At 46.6% G+C, this 23,115-nt stretch overlaps 1 protein-coding gene across 5 annotated transcripts; it reads left to right on the top strand.

Annotated features, from left to right (window-relative positions):
- The first annotated feature begins 258 nt into the window (after positions 1-258).
- LOC113432629 (retinal homeobox protein Rx1-like) lies at positions 259-18,148 on the top strand. Of its 5 annotated transcripts, XM_087948806.1 has the most exons (4): positions 259-426; positions 1,390-1,462; positions 16,040-16,290; positions 17,202-18,148. In XM_087948806.1, exons 3-4 carry the CDS (start codon positions 16,048-16,050, stop codon positions 17,634-17,636), a joined length of 678 nt encoding a protein of 225 aa, XP_087804932.1. In that variant the 5' UTR covers positions 259-426; positions 1,390-1,462; positions 16,040-16,047; the 3' UTR covers positions 17,637-18,148. The 5 variants fall into 5 exon arrangements, with proteins under 5 accessions (XP_087804932.1, XP_087804934.1, XP_087804931.1 ...); XM_087948808.1 differs by lacking the exon at positions 1,390-1,462 and having other exon boundaries at positions 16,047-16,290; XM_087948805.1 differs by lacking the exon at positions 1,390-1,462.
- The last annotated feature ends 4,967 nt before the right edge of the window (positions 18,149-23,115 follow it).

Here is a 23,115-nt window from a genome sequence, read left to right as displayed (position 1 = left end):
CTAATTCTTCTTTCTTCTGTAATGAGGGGATTACAAGGGAAGTCTCTTTTGTGCAGGAGACAGTTGGGGTGGGGGGTGGCTTGGAGGGGGGGGGGGCGGGGGGAGAGAAAGAGAGGAAGAGACCGCCCCCCCCCAACCCCGGACCTTCTGCTGGCTGCTGGACCAAAAGGGAAGGCTCATTTAGCGGCAATTACTTTTGCAAGGCGCAGCAGCTGTCAATCACTCTTAAAGGGGAAGGCCCGCCAATTAATCAGCCCGTCTTAATCCCGGGACTTGTCCGAGGTCCTTGGACAGCTGCGAGACCCGAAACAGCCTTGGGGGCGTCCAGCCGGCCAGGAGACCCGCAGAGACTCGTGCACTAAAAACAAAACAACCTCCTCCCCCCCCCCAAAAAGAAAGTTCTTCCTATCCGGGATCTCCAGCCAGGTAACATCATGGTGGTTAGGTTTGCCTTTGTTAGCTTGGGGGGGTTGGGGGTTTTTTTGGGGGAGCCTCCTTTGGGCTTGGCCAAAGGGGGCAAAAGACACACACGCTCCCGCTTCCCTGCGGGAATTCCCGATTCCCACGAGGCGGTGAGGACGCAAAGGGCAGAGAGACCTGTTGCAAAGTCAAGTGAAAGGGGGCAGAAGAAGAGTTGCAAGAATTCGAGAAAAGGAAGGCTTGGAGGGTGTGTGTGTGATAGCCCCCTCCCACTATCTGAGGGGCTGCCCCAACGGTGAGTCCGGGGGCCAACTTATTCTCCAGAGCCCCCGGAGGCAGGACGGGAAATGAAGGATGGAAACGAAGCAAGGAGGAAGAAGCAAACCTGAGACGAAGGAGGAAAACGGTCTACCAGGGAGGACCACGAAGCAGCGGGGACGGCTCGCCTTCCGAAATGGCGTGGGTGCTCCATCACTTTTAAGGAGCGAAGGGAAGGCCATTGGTCTGAGATGGTAACAGGGCCTCCTGCTCCAGCAGGGGGTTGGACTAGACAACCTCCCAGGTCCCTCTCCACTCTATTCTATTCTAACAGGGCGCAGAGGCCTCCTTGGTACAATGGTCCCTTCCTGGTAACAGGTTTTTTTTGGGGGGTGGGGTGGGGCTTCCTTTCCTGCCCTCCCCTCACTTTCCAAAGGAGTCCCAAGCACCGAGAAATTCAGACCAGCTTCAAGCTGAATAAAACCATCCCCCAAAAACGCCTCTCTCCGATTTTCTCACTCCTTATACGAATCGGGGGGGGGTGTGAGGGGGGGGGGACACGGCTTTTTTTGGAAGGCGGATGGAAGTCTGCTTGAGCACCCCAGCATGTATGGGGGGGAAAGCTTTTTACCCCTAATTTAGCTAGCCTGCCCCTCCCTTGGGCAAAAAGGGGTTGGATTCAATCCGCCCTGCGTCATGTTTCCGTTTTAGGACATTTGAACCTTTCGGTTGCGATGGAAATCTCTTCGCTCGGGATCGACCTGTTCTTGGGATACCTAGGAAGGTATGGCTTGGAAGGCATAGGCCTCAGGGACTGGGTTGCCTGCCTGCCAAATGTGGGCTAAAATTCAAAACCCAAGTGGAATTCATGGCTTACAAAAAAGGAGGCAGCAGCCGAGACGGCGAACGAGAGAGGAGCTGTTCACCGAAGTCCAGAAGTGGAAAACAAGAGATAAGAATAAATCAGTTGATATCCGTAAGCAGGGAACATCCTGGCCTTGACTTAGAGGTTGCTTTTCTTACTGTTACGGTCATTGTGGTTGTGATTAATCAGCAGCGACTAACACTGGGGGTTATTTTACATGATTGCTGCCGTCCGCTTCCAATTTCGCTCGGAGGGCGAGGCCCGAGAAAGCTGCCCCTCGAATGTGGCTTTTGCAGAAATATGGACAGATGCTGGCTTCGTTTTCTGCAGATTTAGGCTGAGTTGTTGGTTTTCTCCTGAGCTTCTTAAACATTTCATCTCGCTTGGAAGGTTGCAGGGTTAGTTTTCCAGTGAGAAAAGAGGGAAAGGTGTTGGAGAAAGGAGGGCGAGACAGTTATTTGGTATTATCAGGGTTTTGGAATTGTGAATTTGAATTCTGCTGGGATATTAAATTTCCTAGAGGGAGTTGGTGGAATTGTGGAAGCCAATCCTCCACATAAAGAGGTTCTGGTTTGCATTCTCGGATTGAGAACGGGGTTGGGCTGGATGACCTCAAGAGCCGAAGATTCAACCTGGGCAAGAAAATGTTTCAATAAAGGAGACTATTTGTAGTTCAGGGTGGAAACGAAAGGTCCTTGGGAGGATCTGAGGTTGGTGGTTTTCCTGCAGACATTTTGTTACCCAAAACGAGGTAACATCCTCAGTGCTAGTCAAGAAAATGTTTGTGGAACACAGCAAGCAATTGTACTTTAATGGCATTTCTTCAGACGCCGGTACTCATTTGCATCCATTCGGCTTCGATATAAGACGTTTTTAATTGCTTCCTTCCCAAAGAGAAAACTGGAGTTAAGACCAGGGAGACATGATCCAATGAGAATTAATGAGAGTCGATTCTTAGATGCATTTTTTCTCCCTCGTCTCCGTGCTCTCGTATTCGGTCTTCCTCGAATTTTATTCTGAAATTAAGGTAACTCCGTCGAACCCACAAGCTGGGGTTTGAATTCCCCCCCCCCCCCGTTTCCTTCCCTGCCCCCACAGTGATTCTCAGGATGCTTTGGAAATCTGTCGGGCAGTGTGGTTGCGTGTCCACAGTGTGGTTGTGTTAGAACAAGTTCTCCTCATGGGGGGTAGTGTCCGGAGATGGTTAAAAAAGGGCCCGTGAAATGAATTTAAGTGAAAAATGCCCCCTTAACATTTATTTATTTATTTATTTATTTGATTTGTCAATTGTTTACAAGATAATAAGTACAAGTGTATACATAGTTGTGAATATATGAAATGGGTACATATAAGAAAAATAAAAGAATAAGAGAAACAATAGGACAGGGACGGTAGGCACGTTGGTGCGCTTATCACGCCCCTACAGACCTCTTAGGAAAGGGTGAGGTCAATAGTAGACAGTCTAAGGTTAAAGTTTTTGGGGTTTGGGGAAGAGACTACAGAGTCGGGTAGAGTATTCCAGACATTGACCACTCTATTGCTGAAGTCGTATTTCCTGCAATCAAGTTTGGTGCGGTTTACTTTGAGTTTGTATCTGTTGTGTGCTCTTGTGTTGTTATGGTTAAAGCTGAAGTATTCATTGACAGGTAGGACTGTTTGTCTCGAATCCAAGCAAAAACACAGCTTGCAACTACAACATTCTCCGAGTTTCCAGCACAATCAATGTAGAAAAATACCAACCAATGGTTTTCGATATTTTTTTTTTATTTCTGCACCAGTTTCAAAAGGGGCCTTTAGTTTACAGATAGTCCTCAATTTAAAAGCACAACCTTCAGACATTGTGGGTGCTTCATCCCTGGAGTTTTTTAAGAAGAGACTGGACAGCCACTTGTCTGAAGTGGTATAAGGGCTCCTGCTTGAGCAAGGGGTTGGACTGGAAGACCTCCAAGGTCCCTTTCAGCTCTATTCTGTTTCTGATTCTGAGGAGGGTCCTGCCAGAAGAAAGCAGGAGGAGACGGACACTTTGTACCCAAAACCACTTGGGAAAAGTGTTGTGTTTTTCTGAAATCGGTATGTTCTGACATCGGTATTTTTGGAAATCGGTGCAGCTGCGAAAATTCGTGTTTTTCCAAGGACCCATTACGAAATAAAGGATGCAAAAGTCTCTACACAAGAAAGTAGAGGAAAAGGGGAAGGGGAAGGAGGATTAGAAAGGGACTCAGGATGGTGGTGTCTCGATTTTGCTTGCTATACGAATGGCAGAGGGAAACCCCAGCTGGCTTTCGAGCTCAGATCTTCTCTTAGAGGCAGTTTGGCCTAATGGTTAAGGCGCCCCAGAGACGGTAGGTGCACATCCCACTTTAGGCATGAAAGCCAGCTGGGTGATCACCAGGAGATGGTGAGTTCTAGTCCTGCCTTAGCCACGAAAGCCGACTATGTGATTTTTGGGCCCATCACCAGGAGATGGTGAGTTCTAGTCCCACCATCTTTGTGAAAACCAGCTGGGTGACCTTGGGCTGATCACCAGGAGACGGTGAGTTCTAGTCCTGTCTTAGCCACGAAAGCCGACTATGTGATTTTTGGGCCCATCACCAGGAGACAGGAAGTTCTAGTCTTACCTTCTTTATGAAAGTCGACTGAGTGGGCCGGTCACCAGGAATCAGTGAATTCTAGTCCTGCCTTAGGCATGAAAGCTGACTGATTTAGGAGATGGTGAGTTCTAGTCTCACCGTCCGTGAAAGCCAGCTGGGTGACTTTGGGCCAATCACGGAGATGGTATGAGTTCTAGTCCCACCTTAGGCATGAAAGCTATGTGATTTTTGGGCCCATCACCAGGAGACAGGAAGTTCTAGTCCTACCTTCTTTATGAAAGTCAACTGAGTGGTCCAATCACCAGAAGACTCTGAATTGTAGTCCTGCCTTAGCCACGAAAGCCGACTAGGTGGTCTTTGGGCCAATCGCCAGGAGATGGTGAGTTCTAGTCCTGCCTTAGGCTTGAAAACCAGCTGGGTGACTTTGGGCCAGTCAGCCTTGCCCACCTCACAGGGTTGTTGTGGGAAAAGGAGGAGGGAGAAAGTGTGTTGGATATGTTTTGTCTCCTCAAAGTTATTTTCCAGATTCATAAAGGTGGCATAACGAATTTCCTAAATTTCTCCAGCAATAAAGTAGAACTCTGGCAGCTTTTTGCATTGTCTGTTTGCCTGGCCTGGTCTTTTGCATTTGGCCAGTTCAGGGATGAATTCAGGTGCCCCCACTGATCCTGAGTGGTTGGACAACAGGATGGCCCAAAAACGTGGGGCAGAAGCCCCCAAGGTCCCTCTCTTCAGACTGGGTGGGCTAACACTCCACCGGGCAGGAGATTACTGCTTGGTGCCCTTTTCATTTCAGATTTGCATTTCTCAGCAGCTCTTCGGAGAAGCCGCTTCAGTAAGAGACTTAAGAGAGAGGGATCCAGAGGTGGCAGGGGGCCCTGGGTTCAAGTGCCAAACGCTGCCCCTCAGTTTCAAATCGTTTTCAGCAAGAGCCGTTCCTTGTTAAATAGAGCCGTCCTTCCGTTGGCTGGCACAGATGAAATAATGCATACGTTCCTAAAGTTGTCCAAGTGTTGCATGTCACAGAAAGGGAGGATAGTATGTGTGTGTGTGTGTGTGTCAACACAATCAGTATGACAGTTGTGACCGTGTGATTGGAGGCCCACTCTGGGCACAGCTAGTGCCCGTGCTGGCCTCATTTGGGTGACCCCGTGGAGAATTTCACCACTTTCCAAGCTTTGGAACAGGGTTTTGATGGTTACAAAACCCCGTTCAAATTGCATTTTAATTCATGAATTAAAGTCGCGTTTCAATTCGCGGTGTTTTAGTTTTTGAATCACAACCTTGCGGCCGCTTGGTTGATATTTTGTGCTTTTGTTTTGCACTTTATTTGAATTATCTTTTTAGTGCATTTGCTTTGAATGCAAAAGAGCAACGTCGACTGTCAGGTGGTTTAAAAAAATAAATAAATGTTTTTTTTAAATTTTTTTCTTTTTAAATGTAGGCAGGAGTTCAAGTGTAAACTTGTCAGCACCAATCCTGAGTTGTTGTTTTTAAAAACCCCTTCCAGATGGGTTCTGCAGAGTAGGATGCAGAAAGAAAATTCAGGACCAGAAGTCCAGCAGTCTTTCCAGATCAATTCTAAGTAAATGTTTATTTACTTCTTAATTTGACTTTGATGGGCTCCGAAAAGGCATCTTTTGCATCCTGAAAACCCAAAACTAAACTCCAGGTAAACGAGGAGTCTGCCTTAAAGGATTAAGCGTGAAAGGGCCTCCGTCAAATGGTGCCATGGAGAGATGCTCACCTTCTGGCTGGCCAGCCCTGTCCTGCCCTCAGCCAGGTGACTCTATTCCTTCCCTCTCTGCATGGTTTATACAGTGCCCAAATAAAAACTGGAGTCTATCGCTGCCTTTTGAGAAGGAGGGGGAAGTTGAATCACATTTTTGCGGTGTTGCTGAGAATGCCAAAGGTGGGAAGAGAAGTGGGGAGTGGGAATGTCAACTCATAAAATATTTCTCTGGTCTTTTTAGAGTGGCCAACAGAAAGGGATACATGTTTTTCAAAGATAGTAACTAGGCGACTGAAGTTTCTGCCGCGCAAAATTCTAACTGGAGAGCCTGATTGATGACTCTGGCCTATGGATGTGTCCCATTGGAGGATATGAATTATGATACACCCAGTGGGTGGGTGGGGAAACCAGGGTCAAGGGTGACAGTGAATGATGTGTCTCAGAATCGGCAACACCCAGGCAGTGCCGGCATGTTAACTCCCAATAAATCCTTTTTGAGTTTTGGAAGTTTGGCTCGAGGCTCATGATTTAAATGGGGGGAGTAACTGCTGGAATCCTGACAAGGAGGTCTTGGCCCATGGAGGGGAGGCTTCCTTGCCAGGCCAGTCCCACTAGGGGTGGAGGTTGATGCTTTTAATCAGCAGGTGTTGTGGTTCACTGGCAGCAGGTGTGGGACAGCTGAGGTCTCGGAGAGCGAGGACTCTGATGAGGGGCCTGTGTGGGATGCAGGGATGAGGCCAGGACCATCAGGGAGTGGAGTGCTGCCTTCGGAGACAGTGGAGGCTGGCAGCAGCGATGAGGAGGTTCCCAAGGAGCCTGCGCCCAGTGTGTGTGCGCGCAGGGCTGCTTGAAGGAAAGAGCAGCTGCAGCAGCATGGGCGACTCGGGAGTAAGGTTGCAAGGTGATGGCCCCTCCCTTAAGAGGTAAAAGCCAGCTGAGAACCCGGAGTTCTTTGCAGGAAGCAAAGAAGTTTTCTCTTGTGGACGTTTGGGCTCTCTTAGTTTGTGTTTGGAGACTCTTTGTGTTTGAAGTATTTCTTGGCAACGCTATCTAGTGTTCTTGGCAGCCTTGCACCACCTTGGCAAGGCTCGTTCTTATCAGAGACAATTCGTTTGAAACAGCCTTTTAACTGGAAAGGAATGGAATTCGTAAAGGATCATTAAAAGGTTTTGCTGTTACCTCTGTTTGGTGTTTGTTTTCTTGGAACAAGGTTTGTGTCAGAACTGCAAAGGCTGATGAATTTCCCTCCTGTTGGGTATGTCAGTTGGGTATGTCCGGTTTAATAAAAAGAAGGTGGAGGGGTGATGTGATAGCAAGTCTTCCAATATTTGTGGGACTGCCCCCCCAAAAAAGAGGCGGTCCACCTATTCTCCAAAGCACCTCAAGGCAGGACAAGAAGCAATGGGTGGAAACTAACCAAGGAGAGAAGCAACTTTGAACTAAGGAGGAATTTCCGAACAAGGAACACAATTAACCAGTGGAACAGCCTGCCACCAGAAATTGTAAATGCTCCAACACTGGAGGTTTTCAAGAAGAGATTGGATGACCATTTGTCTGGAATGGGATAGGGTCTCCTGCCTGAGCAGGGGGTTGGACTAGAGGATCTCCGAGGTCCCTTCCAACTTTGTTATTCTAGCTTTTAGCTAGCTACAATTACCAATCTATAGGGACATATCTATATTTACATGTATATCTGAGAAACAAATCCTTTCTCACACTTAGATCCTCTATCCAGTGACTGGGGACTTGTGAGGTTTCTCTCTCTCTCTCTCTCTGCTGCCTCTCTTTTGCTTCCTTGCCATCCTCTCCCATTGGCGAACTGACTGCTTCCTTGACTTTTTTTTCCTTGTTCTTTTGGGTGTTGAAAGAAACTTATTTTTATTATTATCTTTGATTTTTGTTGTCTTTGTTCATTCTGAGCCTTTGCTTTCCTGACTTCATCTTTGCAAGATTTGGGCTATCTCTGATACTCTGCCTTCATTAATGTAGCTCTCATTCCATTTTTGTGTACTTGTCCTTTGTGTCTTTCAATTTGTCAGAGAAATCTTTGTGCAGCCATGCTGGTTTCTTCTTGGATTTCTTGTTTTTCTTTCTCAGGGGTGTTGTGCTGGTCTGGGCTTTTATGATGGTACTTTTTAGAGTTTCCCAAGATTCTTGAGTTGTTTTCCCCTTTAGGATTTTCATCCATGGAATTTTTCAAACTATATCTTAGAATAGATAGGTAGGTACGTAGATAGAGATAGATAGATAGATGATAGATAGATAGATGATAGATAGATAGATAGATAGATAGATAGATAGATATAGATATATCTAGATATGATTAGATAGATAGATAGATAGATAGATAGATAGATAGATAGATAGATAGATATAGATATATCTAGATATGATTAGATAGATAGATAGATAGATAGATAGATAGATGATAGATAGATAGATAGATAGATGTAGTTAGTTGATAGATATAGATAGATTAGATAGATAGATAGATAGATAGATAGATGATAGATAGATAGATAGATAGATAGATAGATAGATAGATAGATGATAGATAGATAGATAGATAGATGTAGTTAGTTGATAGATATAGATAGATTAGATAGATAGATAGATAGATAGATAGATGATAGATAGATAGATAGATATAGAGACAGGGATGTTAGAGAGAGAGAGAGAGAGACAGGGATGATAGATAGATAGATAGATAGATAGATAGATAGATAGATAGATAGATTAGATAGATAGATAGATAGATAGATAGATAGATAGATAGATAGATAGATAGATAGATAGATAGATAGGGATGATAGATAGATAGATAGATAGATAGATAGATAGATAGATAGATAGATAGATAGATAGATAGATAGATAGATAGATAGATAGATAGATATAGAGACAGGGATGTTAGAGAGAGAGAGAGAGGACAGGGATGATAGATAGATAGATAGATAGATAGGGATGATAGATAGATCGATAGATCAATAGATCGATTGATCGATAGATAGATCGATAGATCAATAGATTGATAGATCGATCGATCGATACATAGATACATAGATACATAGATAGATAAGTGACAGATAGACAGATAGGTAGAAGATAGTTAATAGATGATAGAAAGATAGCTGATAGAGAGAGAGACAGACAGACAGACAGACAGACAGACAGACAGACAGACAGACAGACAGAAGATAGAGACAGATAGAGATGGATAGATGAAGATAGATTAGATAGATAGATAGATAGATAGATAGATAGATAGATAGATAGATGATAGATAGATAGATAGATGGATGGAGTTAGATAGTTGATAGATGATAGATAGATGGATGGATGGACGGATAGATAGATAGATATAGATATATCTAGATATGATTAGATAGATAGATAGATAGGTAGGTAGGTAGGTAGGTAGATAGATAGATAGATAGATAGATAGATGTAGTTAGTTGATAGATATAGATAGATTAGATAGATAGATAGATAGATAGATAGATAGATAGATAGATAGATAGATAGATAGATAGATATAGAGACAGGGATGTTAGAGAGAGAGAGAGAGAGACAGGGATGATAGATAGATAGATAGATAGATAGATAGATAGATAGATAGATAGATAGATAGATAGGGATGATAGATAGATCGATAGATCAATAGATCGATTGATCGATAGATAGATCGATAGATCGATAGATTGATAGATACATAGATACATAGATACATAGATAGATAAGTGACAGATAGACAGATAGGTAGAAGATAGTTAATAGATGATAGAAAGATAGCTGATAGAGAGAGAGAGACAGACAGACAGACAGACAGACAGAAGATAGAGACAGGTAGATGGATAGATGAAGATAGATTAGATAGATAGATAGATAGATAGATAGATAGATAGATAGATAGATAGATAGATAGATAGATGACAGACAGCTAGAGATAAATGTAGACATTCCTACATAGGGGATCCATCCACCATATCTGAAACAAATGTAATCAATGGGTCCATCTTGGCATTCTGCAGAGGTACATTATTTGGAATCCAAAAACAGGTAGTCCTCAGATTAGGACCGCTCACTCAATGACCATTTGAAGTTACCATGGACGTCCCTCCCCAAAAGGTACTTACAACTCAGTTCCAAAGTTCTTTAAAGCACCATTTGCAGAATCCCTCGATCACCAGACCACAATTTTACAATGTTTTTGCCATAAACCAGGGTTCACTTCTGGGGTTTAAGCAAAGACATCCAATAAACAAACAATTGTTTCACTTAACAACCACTGGGGGGGGGGGGAAGATTGTAAAATCGGGCCCAGTCCCATGACAATCTGCTGTACAACCATCGCTGTACGGTCGTAAGTCAAGGACTAGATCTGTACTCCCCATCCTTTATCCCGCTGCTTCTCCAACTTAGCAACTTGCATGACCGGCTGGGGGATTCTGGGAGTTGAAATCCGCAGGTCTTAAAAGCTCCCAAGTTTGAGAAAAAAACACGCCAAACAGTTGGAGCAGATCAGGAATGCAAAGCCTTGCGTGACCACCGGAGGGCAGCAAAAGCTGTTGCAAAGCCTCTGTGCTGCCTTCTAAAGCAGGGGTCACCAACCTTTTGGACCCCAGGGACCACCAAACTCATCATTTTAAATCCCGCGGACCAGAGACTCTGGGAAAATCCCCAAAAAAGTCTGCGGGGAAATCCCCCACCCCGTTTTCCTACCGATTGATCGTTCTTTATTTGGGATCGCAGGATACTGTCTCCAGCTCCGTTCTCAGGGGGAGAACGAGAGAGAGGAGAGACTTTTGGCTTCGTGCAAGGAAAGCAGCAGAAGTCTTTCTTTCTCTCCCCCAAACTCCGCCAGAAATGAGCCTTTGCCGGCACAGCCTCTTGGAGCAGGAGGCCTTGCAGGGTCCCAAAGACTCATTTCTGGTGGAGTTTGGGAGAGAGAAAGAAAGACTTTGGCTGCTTTCCTTGCGTGCAGCCAAAAACAGAAGAAGAAAGAAGTAGAAAGAAGCAGCCCGGTGGCCAGGCCAGGTGCGTGGGGCGAGTGGGGCAAGTTCCCCCCCTCCACCCTTTCCCCCCTCCCCTCACTACCTCGTGTTGTTCGCAATGCAAGCGACATAAGCCTTGTGTTCCCGCTGGCCATGTGTGTGGCGCAGCCTTGTGTTCCCGCGCAGCCTGGATTAATTGCTTTGAGGGAGACATTTCTCTGCGGACCACCCAAATTTTCTCATGGACCACCAGTGGTCCCCAGCCCACTGGTTGGCAACCACTGTCCTAAAGGAATTGGGAATTTTATACTCAGGTTTGGGAGAGAAACAACTCACACCCCAGTGTTGAACCTGGAGGAAAAAGCAGCCCCCGTTTTTCCAAAGCAGGCTTGCAAATTGTGCCGATCCAAGCGCCTTTCTGCCTCATTCATCCTCTCTCCCCCACCCTCTCTCTTTCTCATCTCAGCAAAGAACTGGTCGCTTTCCTCCCTGCGCAGATTCCCAAGGGATTATGTATTTGCGGTGGTTGTTTTATTTAAAGATTTCGACTAGATCCCCGCAGATTAAAAACAAAAGGAAGAAGAAAGATAACGCTTTCTAATCCAGGGCAAAGGAGGCAGCAAAGGAGAGGGCAACGGTTTCTGGATAATAATATTTTTTTTTTTAAAAAAAAAAGGCTTAGCAAAAGTGGGGGGGGGGAATAACCCCCCACCCCCAGAAACCCCAGGAAATGCTGGACTTCAACTCCCAGAATTCCTGGTCGCCTAGGGAATTCTGGGGCTTGGAGTCTTGCACATCTTGAGGCCATGAATTGGGAAAGAGAACTGCAGCAGTTCAAAAGCAGTTTTCCTCCCAAGATGTGGTCCAAAAAGTCAAGACGATATAGATACGGTAGATGATAATAGACAGACAGACAGATAGATGAGAGACAGATAGATAGATAGATAGATAGATAGATAGATAGATAGATAGATAGATAGATAGATAGATAGATATAGATAGATAGATAGATGATAGATAGATAGATAGATAGATAGATAGATATAGATAGATATAGATAGATATAGATAGATAGATGATAGATAGATGGATGGATGGATGGATAGATAGATAGATAGATAGATAGATAGATAGATAGATTAGAAAGATAGATAGATAGATAGATAGATAGATAGATAGATAGATAGATGATAGATAGATAGATAGATAGATAGATAGATAGATAGATAGATAGATAGATAGATAGATGGATAGATAGATGATAGATAGATAGATAGATAGATAGATAGATAGATAGATAGATAGATAGATAGATGATAGATAGATAGATAGATAGATAGATAGATAGATAGATAGATAGATAGATAGATAGATAGATAGATAGATAGATAGATAGATAGATAGATAGATAGATAGATAGATAGATAGATAGATGGATAGAGAGAGAGAGAGAGAGAGAGAGAGATGATAGATAGATAGATAGATAGATAGATAGATAGATAGATAGATAGATAGATAGATAGATAGATAGATAGATAGATAGATAGATGAGATAGATAGATAGATAGATAGATAGATAGATAGATAGATAGATAGATAGATAGATAGATAGAGATAGTTAGAAGATAGATAGATAGATAGATAGATAGATAGATAGATAGATAGATAGATAGATAGATAGTCAGGTAGAGATAGATAGATAGATAGATAGATAGATAGATAGATAGATAGATAGAGATAGATAGATAGATAGATAGATAGATATAGATGATAGATAGATAGATATAGATGATAGATAGATAGATAGATAGATAGATAGATAGATAGATAGATAGATAGATAGATAGATAGATAGATAGATATAGTTAGATGATAGATAGATAGATAGATAGATAGATAGATAGATAGATAGATAGAGATAGATACAGATAGAGATAGATAGATAGATAGATATAGATAATAGATAGATAGATAGATAGATAAAAATAGATGATGATAGATAGATAGATAGATAGATGATAGATAGATGATACAGTAGATAGGTATAGGTGGGTGGGTAGATAGATTGACAGACAGACAGACAATAGAAACATAGTTTACAGATACAGATTAACAGAGTCGGACAGGACCTAGTAGGTCATCTAGTCCAACCCCACCATCCAAGCAGGAGACCCTGCGCCATTTCTGACAAAGGGCAGTCCAGTCTCTTCTTGAAAATCTCAACTGATGGCGCTCCCACAACTTCCAAGGTCAACTTCTGTTCCATCGGTTGATTGTTCTCACTGTCAGAAAGTTTCTCCTTATTTCCAGGTTGAATCTCTCCTTGTTCAGTTTCCATCCATTATTCCTTGTCTGGCCTACAAGAGCTTTAGAAAATAGCTTGGCCCCTTCCTCCTCTCTGTGGCAGCCCCTCAAATATTGGAAAGCTGCCCTCCTGTCTCCCCTGGTCCTTCTCTTTACTAAACTAGCCAGGCCCAGTTCCTGCAACCGTTATTCATATGTTTTAGCCTCCAGTCCCCTCATCATCCTGCTTGCTCTTCTCTGTACTTTTTCTAGAGTCTCAACATCTTTTTATAGTGTGGTGACCAAAACTGGATGCAGGACTCTAGGTGTGGCCTTACTAAGGCTTTATAGAGTGATATTAGCACCTCCCTTGATCTTGATTGTATCCCTCTATTATAGATAGATGACGCATAGACAGACAGACAGACCAGCTGATGGATGGATGGATAGCAATAGCACTTAGATGTATACATTGCTTCACAGTGCTTTCCAGCCCTCTCTAAGTGGTTTGCAGAGTCAGCCTTTTGCTCCCCAACAATCTGGGTCCTCATTTTACCCACCTCGGAAAGATGGAAGGCTGAGTCAACCTTGAGCCTGGTGGGATTCGAACTGCCAAATTGCAGTCAGCCGGCAGTCAGCGGAATAAGTCTGCACTACTGCTCTCTAACCACTGCGCCACCATGGCTCATTTTACATTGAATTTCATTTTGATAGATAGATGATAGATGATAGATAGAGAGAAATAGAAGAGAGAGAGAGAGAAATAGAAGAGAGAGAGAGAGGAGAGAGAGAGAGAGAGAGGGAGAGAGAGAGAGAGATTATAAATATAGACACAGACAAAGAGATAGATGGTGGCCAGACAAATGAAAAACAGATGGGGATTTGACCACACAATGCCACAGTGATTTTATATTGACTTTTCTGACCTCTCCAGCAACCAAAGGACTTTTGGGAACCCAAAACAGCAGGCCTTGTATGCAAAGGCTGACGATGTTCAGCGGTAGACTATTACTAAACCTGGAGGCTCCGTTCAGCTTCTCCTGCCATATGCGCGTAAAAGCTGGATTGGAGTCAGTCCGGCATTCTCTTTGCTTGCAAAATTAAACAGGGCAAACATTTCTCAACCACGCCAACTTCAAGATGCACGGACTTGCAACTCCTAGAATCCCCCAGCCAGGCATGCCTGGGAGTTGAAGTCCAAGGTTGAGACAACTTCGAAGCCAGGAACCTTCTTCCAAATCAAAATAATGCCGATTATAATAATGCCAAACCTCCAGAACTAAATAAAAGCAGAAAAGAGATAACAAGTTTCTGTAGTCAACAAGCTGTGGCTAAATGTTTACAGCAGAAAAGTGTAAATCCACCTTCTGTGTGAAGTGAAGCAACTCACCGTCCCAGCCAGATGTTCCTTCGTCCTTTCTTCACAAAACCCTTGATTTCCCCCGATGTGGGTTCCCCACTGCCTTAAGATTAACTTTCTTCCCCCTTCCCAAGGATTGTTTTTCACGACAAAAAACAACAACAACAAAAACAAACAGAAATAGTAATAATATAACAGAATAACAGAGTTGGAAGGGACCTTGTAAGTCATCGAGTCCAGGGGTCGCCAACCTTTTGGACCTCAGGGACCACCAAACTCAGAATTGTAAATCCCGCAGACCAAAGACCCTGGGAAAATCCCCCCCAAAAAAGTCTGCAGGAAAATCCCCCACCCCGTTTTCCTACCGATCGATCATTCTTTATTTGGGATCGCAGGATACTGTCTCCAGCTCCTTTCCCAGAGGGAGAGAGAAAGAGAGACTTTTGGCTTCATGCAAGGAAAGCAGCAGCAGCAGAAGTCTTTCTTTCTCTCCCCCAAACTCCGCCAGAAATGAGTCTTTGTGAAACTTGTTGCACCAGCGCAGCCTCTTGGAGCAGGAGGCCTTGCAGGGTCCCAAAGACTCATTTCTGGCGGAGTTTGGGGGAGAGAAAGAAAGACTTTGGCTGCTTACCTTGCATGCAGCCAAAAGCAGAAGAAGAAAGAAGCGGAAAGAAGCAACCCGGTGGCCAGGCGAGATGCGTGGGGGGAGTGGGGCAAGTTCTCCCCCTCTGCCCTTTCCACCCTCCCCTCACTACCTCGTGTTGTTGGCAATGCAAGTGATGCAAGCCTTGTGTTTCTGCGGGCCATGTGGACGGTGCAGCCTTGTGTTCCCGTGCAGCCTGGATTAATTGCTTTGGGGGAGACATTTCTCTGCGGACCACCAAAATTTTCTCAGCCCACTGGTTGGCAAACACTATTAGCAGTCACTGGGAGAGGGATCCTGGAGTCCTAGTGGACAACCAGCTAAATAGGAGCCAGACGTGTGCAGCTGCAGCCAAAAAAGCTAATGCAATCCTAAACTGCATTAACAGTGGGATACAATCGAGATCAAGGGAGGTACTAATACCACTCTATAAAGCCTTAGTAAGACCACACCTAAAGTACTGCATTCAGTTTTGGTCACCACATTTTTCAGAAATGGTGTAGGGTCTCCCGCTTGGGTGGGGGCTTGGACTAGATGACCTACAAGGTCCCTTCCAACTCTGTTAATCTGTGAAATGGCATATGGTCTCCTGCTTCGGTGGAAGGATTGGACTAGATGACCTACAATGTCCCTTTCAACTCTGTAAATCTGTAAATCTGTAGATGGAAACCGACCAAGGAGAGAAGCAACCTGGAATTAAAGGGAGGCAGTTCCCAACAGTGAGGACAATTAACCAGCGGAACAGCTTGCCCCCAGAATTTGCAGGTGCTCCATCCCTGGAGGGTGTTTTTTTTTTCATGAAGGGGGCTGGTCTAGAAGACCTCCAAGGGTCCCTTCCAGCTCTATTTCCAATTCCTCCTCCCGGACCACCCCTCTCTCTCTTTTCCTTTCAGGCGCCAGAATGTTCCTGGGCAAACCGGACGGGGAGCTGAGCGAGCTACGGAGAAGCGCGGACAATGTCGGCGGCACTCCGGAGCAGCTGGAAGAGGAGCTGTCCAAGAAGAAACACCGACGTAACCGGACCACGTTCACCACCTACCAGCTCCACGAGCTGGAAAGGGCCTTTGAGAAGACCCACTACCCCGACGTCTACAGCCGGGAAGAGTTGGCCATGAAGGTCAACCTGCCCGAGGTTCGAGTCCAGGTAAGCGAGATCCAGTTGGCTTGGTTGGGCGGCAAACCAAACCAAAACAAAACAAGCCAGCTTTAGAGGGTGCTACATGTCAGCCCTTGGCCCCGAACGTTTCAGTCATTAAGTGAAACATTTGCCAAGGGAGCTTGGCCACCATTTACGACCTCCCTTGCCACCGTTAAGTGAAGCACTGTGCTCTTCTTCTTCTTCTTCTTCTTCTTCTTCTTCTTCTTCTTCTTCTTCTTCTTCTTCTTCTTCTTCTTCTTCTTCTTCTTCTTCTTCTTCTTCTTCTCCTCCTCCTCCTCCTCCTTCTCTTCTCTCTTCTTCTTCTTCTTCTTCTTCTTCTTCTTCTTCTTCTTCTTCTTCTTCTTCTCCTTCTCCTTCTCCTTCTCCTTCTTCTTCCTCCTCCTCCTCCTCCTCCTCCTCCTCCTCCTTCTTCCTCCTCCTCTTCCCTGCAACCCCCTCACTTCTTCTAGCACTGATGTGGTTACCTAGTTTGGTAATGAAATGTCTGCAAAAAAAAACTACCAAGCTCAGAGAGCCCCAAGGACCCTACAGTCCTCCTCCTCCTCCTCCTCCTCCTCCTCCTCCTCCTCCTCCTCCTCCTCCTCCTCCTCCTCTTCTCTGGAAAACCTTTCCCTTCTAACACTGATGAAGTTACCTAGCTGGGTCATGAAAGGTCTGCAGGAAAACCACCCAGCTCAGAGAGCACCAAGGACTCTACAGTCCTCCTCCTTCTCCTCCCCTCCACAAAGCCCACTCCCTTCTCGCACTGATGATGTTACCTAGCTGGGTCATGAAATGTCTGCAAGAAAACAAGCCAGCTCAGGACCCCGCGAATCTTCCAGTTGGCCAGGCTAGCACGGGGCAGCTCACCTGGCCACACCGCATTTCTCACTCCTCTGCCGCCACTTCTTTCGCAGGTTTGGTTCCAGAATCGGCGCGCCAAATGGCGCCGCCAGGAGAAGATGGAAGCCACCGCCATGAAGCTTCACGACACCCCCGTGCTGTCCTTCAGCCGGCCCCCGATGGCAGCCAACATGGGCCCGATGGGCAACGCTCTCCCCTTAGACCCCTGGCTGACCTCCCCCATCTCCGGTGCCACCACGGTGCACAGCATTTCGGGATTGATGGGCCCCAGCCAGGCCCTCCAGCCCACCTACCCGGCCCACTCCTTCCTCAACAACCCCCCGGCCCTGCCCCAGAGCATGCAGCCCATGGCGTATCCGTGCGCCACGACGTTCGTGGACAAATACCCCTTGGAGGACCTGGACCAGCGGAATTCCAGCATCGCCGCGCTGCGCATGAAAGCGAAGGAGCACATTCAGACCATAGACAAAACCTGGCAGCCCATTTGATGGCGGCCTTGCCGTCCGTAGCAAAAACACCGGCCAGGCTGACACGGGAGGACGAGGAAAACCCCCCTTAACGTTCCGGGGGTCGCTTAGTTTTTCTCGTGAGGTGAGCGGCCGCCGAAAGGGAGCCCTTCTCCCGATCTCCTTTTGGTAGACCTCAGCCACAACGTGGACTTATACGCCATGGAATCCCGCTAGATCGGCCTCCGCCAAGGGAAGAGGCTTCCTTTCCACCCCCCGTCAGATTGGTGGCAGCAGTGGGATCCGCCCGAAACAAATGTGGCATGGCGTGTTCGTCCTCGCCAGCCTGCTGAAAGTTATTCTAGAACCCGGCAGGGAATTTCTGCGGGCCTGGAAAAATCTCTTCCAAAACCATAAGGCAAATTCTGGACGAACCTCGGGTGAGGGGTGGTGGTGTTGTTTTTAATTTTAATTATTTTTAATTTTTTTGTTCTTTTTCTACGGAAAACCCAGCTGGGAAGGTGGAAGTGAAGTGAAATTGCATTGTTTCAGAACAGGTGGGTTAGTCCTCGACTTACGACTGCTCATTTAGTTCAATGTTTCGACGGCACGGAGAGGCGGAAAAAAACAAGCGACCTATGACCGTTTCTCCGTTTCTTAGGACCGAGGTCCCACGATCAAAATTCAGACACTTGGCCACTGTCTCCCGTTTATGACAGTTTGCAGTGTCCCCCAGGGGGTGTCCTGAGACCTCCTATATAAGGACAGTCAGTGAGGGGGGGCAGCCAGATTCACTTAACGGCCGTGGTGCTAACTTAACAGCCGCAGGGATTCATTCGAGAACTATCTCGCTCAGCAGCAGAGATTTTGGCCTCCGTTGTTGTCGTAAGTCGAGGACCGCCTGCCTAGGGTGGGATTTTCAGACTGGCCAGATTAAAAAAAAAAAAAAAACAGCAAGCGCCAAGAAAAAGAAAAAAAATCTTCTCAGGGGTGTTGTCATTGTGGTGAGGAAACAGCCCCGGTCAGAACGGCAAAAAGCAAAGTTTTTTTAAAAATTTTTTAAAAATAAAATAAAATAGAGGCACACATTTTAAATGTACCGCCAAATTCAAGAGGAAGTGTATATATCCATGCCGTCGTTAAAAAAACAAACAAACAGTGTGGGTATCTCTTCGTGTCGTCTGCCATTCATTCCCCGCTGGAACCATCCTCTTTTAATGACCCCATAATCCCTTGTGCAGTGGAATCTGAATAGAGTTGAGTGTTCGTTACTGGCCGGATGCCTTTCCTGTTGCCAATCTGGAGTTGTATTCGGCAGATACATTCCCAGTGTGCCCAAAGAGAGACATATCTGCCTCTTCCTAGGATCTAACTCACAGCCTCCGGATTGTGGGGGTAAGAGCTGCACCTCAAGGTCACCTCTAAACTGCATTAGTTGTGGGTGTGGCCGCCCTCTTGATCCTCTCGGCGGTCCTTGATGGGCTACAAAACCAAAACTGGCTGCGGCAGAAATCGCTGCTACAAAACCAGCCCTTGGGTGAGATCAGAGTGCGAAGGGGAGTTGGGGGGAGGGTGTAGGGGGAGGGTCCAATGCCTTCCTTATGTCCCTGGGGTCCCTGCCTTCCCCGGGGTGCGGTGAGGTGGGGTGGTGCCTTCGGGGACCTGCTTTTCGAAGGTCGCCCCTTCGACCCACCAACCAGCCCGAAAGAGAGGACCCCCCACCCCACCCCTTCTCCAAAGTTAAAGAGGGTGGACTCCCCTCTGTCAAAAGGGGTCTGCTTAGGCGGGGGGGGTTGGACTAGATGACCTACAAGGTCCCTTCCGACTCTGTGAATCTGTAATGTCTGAAAAGATGACCCGGAAAGGGAGGGGAGGGTGGTGGGAACCCAACCGAGGAGCCCACCGCCCCTCTTTTCTCCGTCTGCCGCTCCCCCCCCCCCGCCCCGCCCAGCTTTCCAAAGTGAAGCGGAGCAGCGGCACTAATGAAGTTTGATCGCGGCTGTGTATGTGGGGGGGGGGGAGAGCGACCCCGGCCGGCTCGGATCCTTAAATGAGATTGAGGGAGGGAGGGAGGGGGGCCCGACCCTCCGGTGCCTCCCTCCACCGGGGGAAGGGGAGCTGGGGCGACTGGGGGGCTGGACGCTGCGCCCCACCGCCCACCCCGAGATCCCCGGCACCCTCGCCTGTTCGTGGGCACGATCTGGACCGGCTTCTGCCTTCGCGGTTGAAAAGAGCCGATACAGTTCCTGGCTCCGTAGTCGTGCGTGCGTGCGTGTGTGTGTGTGAAAGAGAGAGAGAGAGAGAGAGAGGGAGAAGGACACAAAGCGAGACAGAAGGAGACAAGAGAAAGATACAGAGGGAGACAGAGAGAGAGAGAGAGAGAGAGAGAGAGAAGGGAGACAGAAAGAGAGAGGGGAGAGAGCGGGGGAGAGAGAGAGACAGTGGGAGACAGAGAGACCGAAAGAGACAGAAACAGAGGGAGACAGAGAGAGGGGGAGAGAGAGACAGAGAGAGAGACAGTGGGAGACAGAGAGACCGAAAGAGACAGAAACAGAGGGAGACAGAGAGAGGGGGAGAGAGAGACAGAGAGAGAGACAGTGGGAGACAGAGAGACCGAAAGAGACAGAAACAGAGGGAGACAGAGAGAGGGGGAGAGAGAGACAGAGAGAGAGACAGTGGGAGACAGAGAGACAGAAAGAAACAGAAACAGAGAGACACAGAGAGAGGGGAGAGGGGAGAGAGAGACAGAGAGAGAGACAGTGGGAGACAGAGAGACAGAAAGAAACAGAAACAGAGGGGGAGAGAGAGAAGGAGGGGAGAGAGTCGGGAGAGAGAGAGAAACAGTGGGAGACAGAGAGAGAGAGAGACTGAAAGAGACAGAAACAGAGGGAGAGGGGAGAGAGAGAGAGAAACAGTGGGAGGCAGAAAGAGAGACAGAAGGAGACAGAAACAGAGGGAGAAAGAAAGACATAGAGAGAGACCAAGAGAGACAGAAAGATGTAGGGAGAGGGAGGGAGAGAGAGACCGAGACTGAGACCTCACACAACCTGGTCCAGAAATGAGGGAGAGGGGAAACCAAGCTCAATTAAAAGGAAATTGATTTAATTAAAATCAGCTTGGCTGGGAGGAGCCTAGCCAACAGGGGCTGTAGCTGTCTTGTCACCTGCCACCTGAATTGGATAATGGGCTAAAATTGGTTTACCTGGGAAAGATTGCAGGTATCTGCGTCAGACGGAGGCTCTGGCCTCAGAATTTCTCAGTTGGTTGGAAACTTGTATGGCGTTGTTTTTTTTTGCAACAGGCCAAGGTGAAATGCCTCCTGCCCAAAATGCTCCCCAACAAGGCCTGGTTAAATAGACCTCTCTCTGATTGGAAGCTGGTTGATTGGGAAGAGTCCGGCCAGGGAGCCAAGAAATCTAAATTCATCAGAATCCATCGGTCTGGTTTGCAAGTTATGCCTGCTGACTCCATCCAACTCAGCCGAGCAGGAAGGCAGGATGTGTGGAGGGTCCCATGGATCAAAGCAGGAAGGGAGGGGTCTCACTTTTTCTTCCGCCCTCCCCTGCCCAAAGGTGGAAGCCAACCAGTTTTCATGCTGCCCCCAAAATCAAAACGCTTCCTATTTTCCCCAATAGGGTGCAACTAGACCAAAGTCACCCAGCCAAGTTTCATGCCTAAAGTGGCACTAGAACTCCCAGTCTCCTGGTGATTGGCCCAAGGTCAACAGGCTGGCTTTCAGACCTAAATTGGAACTAGCACTCCCAGTCTGGTGATTGGCTCAAAGTTAGCCAATTGGCTTTTATGCCTAAAGTGGGACAAGAACTCCCAGTTTCTTGGTGATTGGCCCAAAGTCTGCAGGCTGGCTTTCATGCCTAAATTGAAACTAGAACTCCCGGTCTCCCGGTGATTGCCCAAAGTCATCCAATTGGCTTTCATGCCTAAGGTGGGACTTGAACTCATGGTCTCCTAGTGATTGGCCCAAAGTCACCCAGCCAGCTTTTACACCTAAAATGGAACTAGAACTCCCAGTCTCCTGGTGCTTCCCCACTTTTTAAAGAAAAGACTGAACAGCCATTTATCTGAAATGGTCTCCTGCCTGAGCAGAGGGCTGGACTAGAAGACCTCCAAAGTCCCTTCCAACTCTGTTATTCTGTTAAGTTTCCAGGAAAGTTTGGTAGATATTTCAGGAAAGTAATCAACACAATATCGTCTCCATCTGTGTTTTGTGTGTGTGTGTGTGTGTGTCTGGTGGGAAAAATAGCTTGCAGACTTTTTTTCCTATCCAGATAGTCCTGAACTTACCCCCAAACTCCTTTAGTGACCATGTGAAGTTACACAACAGCACTGGGAAAAAAGTCCCTTACCACGATTTTTCACTCTTATGATCGTTGCAGCCTCCCCGTGGTCAGGTAATCTAAATCTAGCCGCTTGGCAACTGACTCGTATTTATGACGGTTTGCACTGACGAGCGGAGCCCGATTCACTGAACAACCCGGGTGGCTAACTTAACTGCTGCGATTCGCTTAATGACTTGTAGCGAGGAACATCGTAAAAGGGGGCAAAACTCAACTGAGCTACGGGTAGTCCTCAACGTACGACCGCAAATTGAGCCCAAGAGTTATGTGATGACTCGGAGGGTAACCCAAATGTAACAAAATCCAAAACGTAACTAAATGTCCTTTAATGCCCCCAACTTGGCCCCACTGTTCAATAATTCTCAGTTGGAGATAAAACTTATACAAAAATAGTCTTCAAAAGAAAGCAATACAGTCCGAACTTAATGAGCAGATAGAGGTGCAATAAAAAAACCAAAACAAACTACAATGAAGGAATTTCCACAATGGACCAGGATAAGTATTTACCAACTTCAAGGAGATAACAAGGCAGAGTCTGTTGGAAGGACACCAACCAAGATAACTTCAGCCCAAAATAACACACGCTTTGCTTCTGGCAACGCTTATGTTGTAATCGTCTCTCTTATATACTATTCCTCCCAGCTGCAGCCAATGAGGGGATCATGGCCACTTCCTCTCTCGTAAGCCAAGTTGTTTCCTTCTCCGTTCCTCCCTGCGTGCCCTAGGATGCAGAGGGGATGGGCCTGGGTCTTCCTCTGACAGCCCAGCCGGCCTCTGCCCTTCCCCAGCCTCCTCCACAACCTCCGGAGCCACACCTCCACTCCCTATCAGCTGTTCCTCCTCTCCTCAGAGTCCGACTCTAACAAGGGCATAAGTTATGTCGCTAAGGTAGACATTGCTTAAGCGAGTTTTGCCCCATTTTACAACTTCTCTTGCCAACATCCGTTAAGGGAATTGCCACAGCTGTTAAATTAAAGTCACCCGATTATTTCACCGTTGACTTTGCTTCTGAAAAGGTTGCAAAAGGGGATCATGTGACCCTGGGACATTGCAACCGTCATAAATGCGAGTTGCTTGTCAAATGCCTGAATTTTTGATCACGTGAGCATGGGGATGCTGCAACGGACGTAAGTGTGAAAAATGGCCATAAGTCCCTTGTTTGACTG

Source organism: Notechis scutatus, unplaced genomic scaffold (genome assembly GCF_049901735.1).
Source record: "Notechis scutatus isolate UNSWTSFEM ecotype Mainland unplaced genomic scaffold, rNotScu1.2 NSCUSCF20, whole genome shotgun sequence".
Taxonomy (NCBI): domain Eukaryota; kingdom Metazoa; phylum Chordata; class Lepidosauria; order Squamata; family Elapidae; genus Notechis; species Notechis scutatus.
This window is presented reverse-complemented; position numbering and strand designations above follow the sequence as displayed.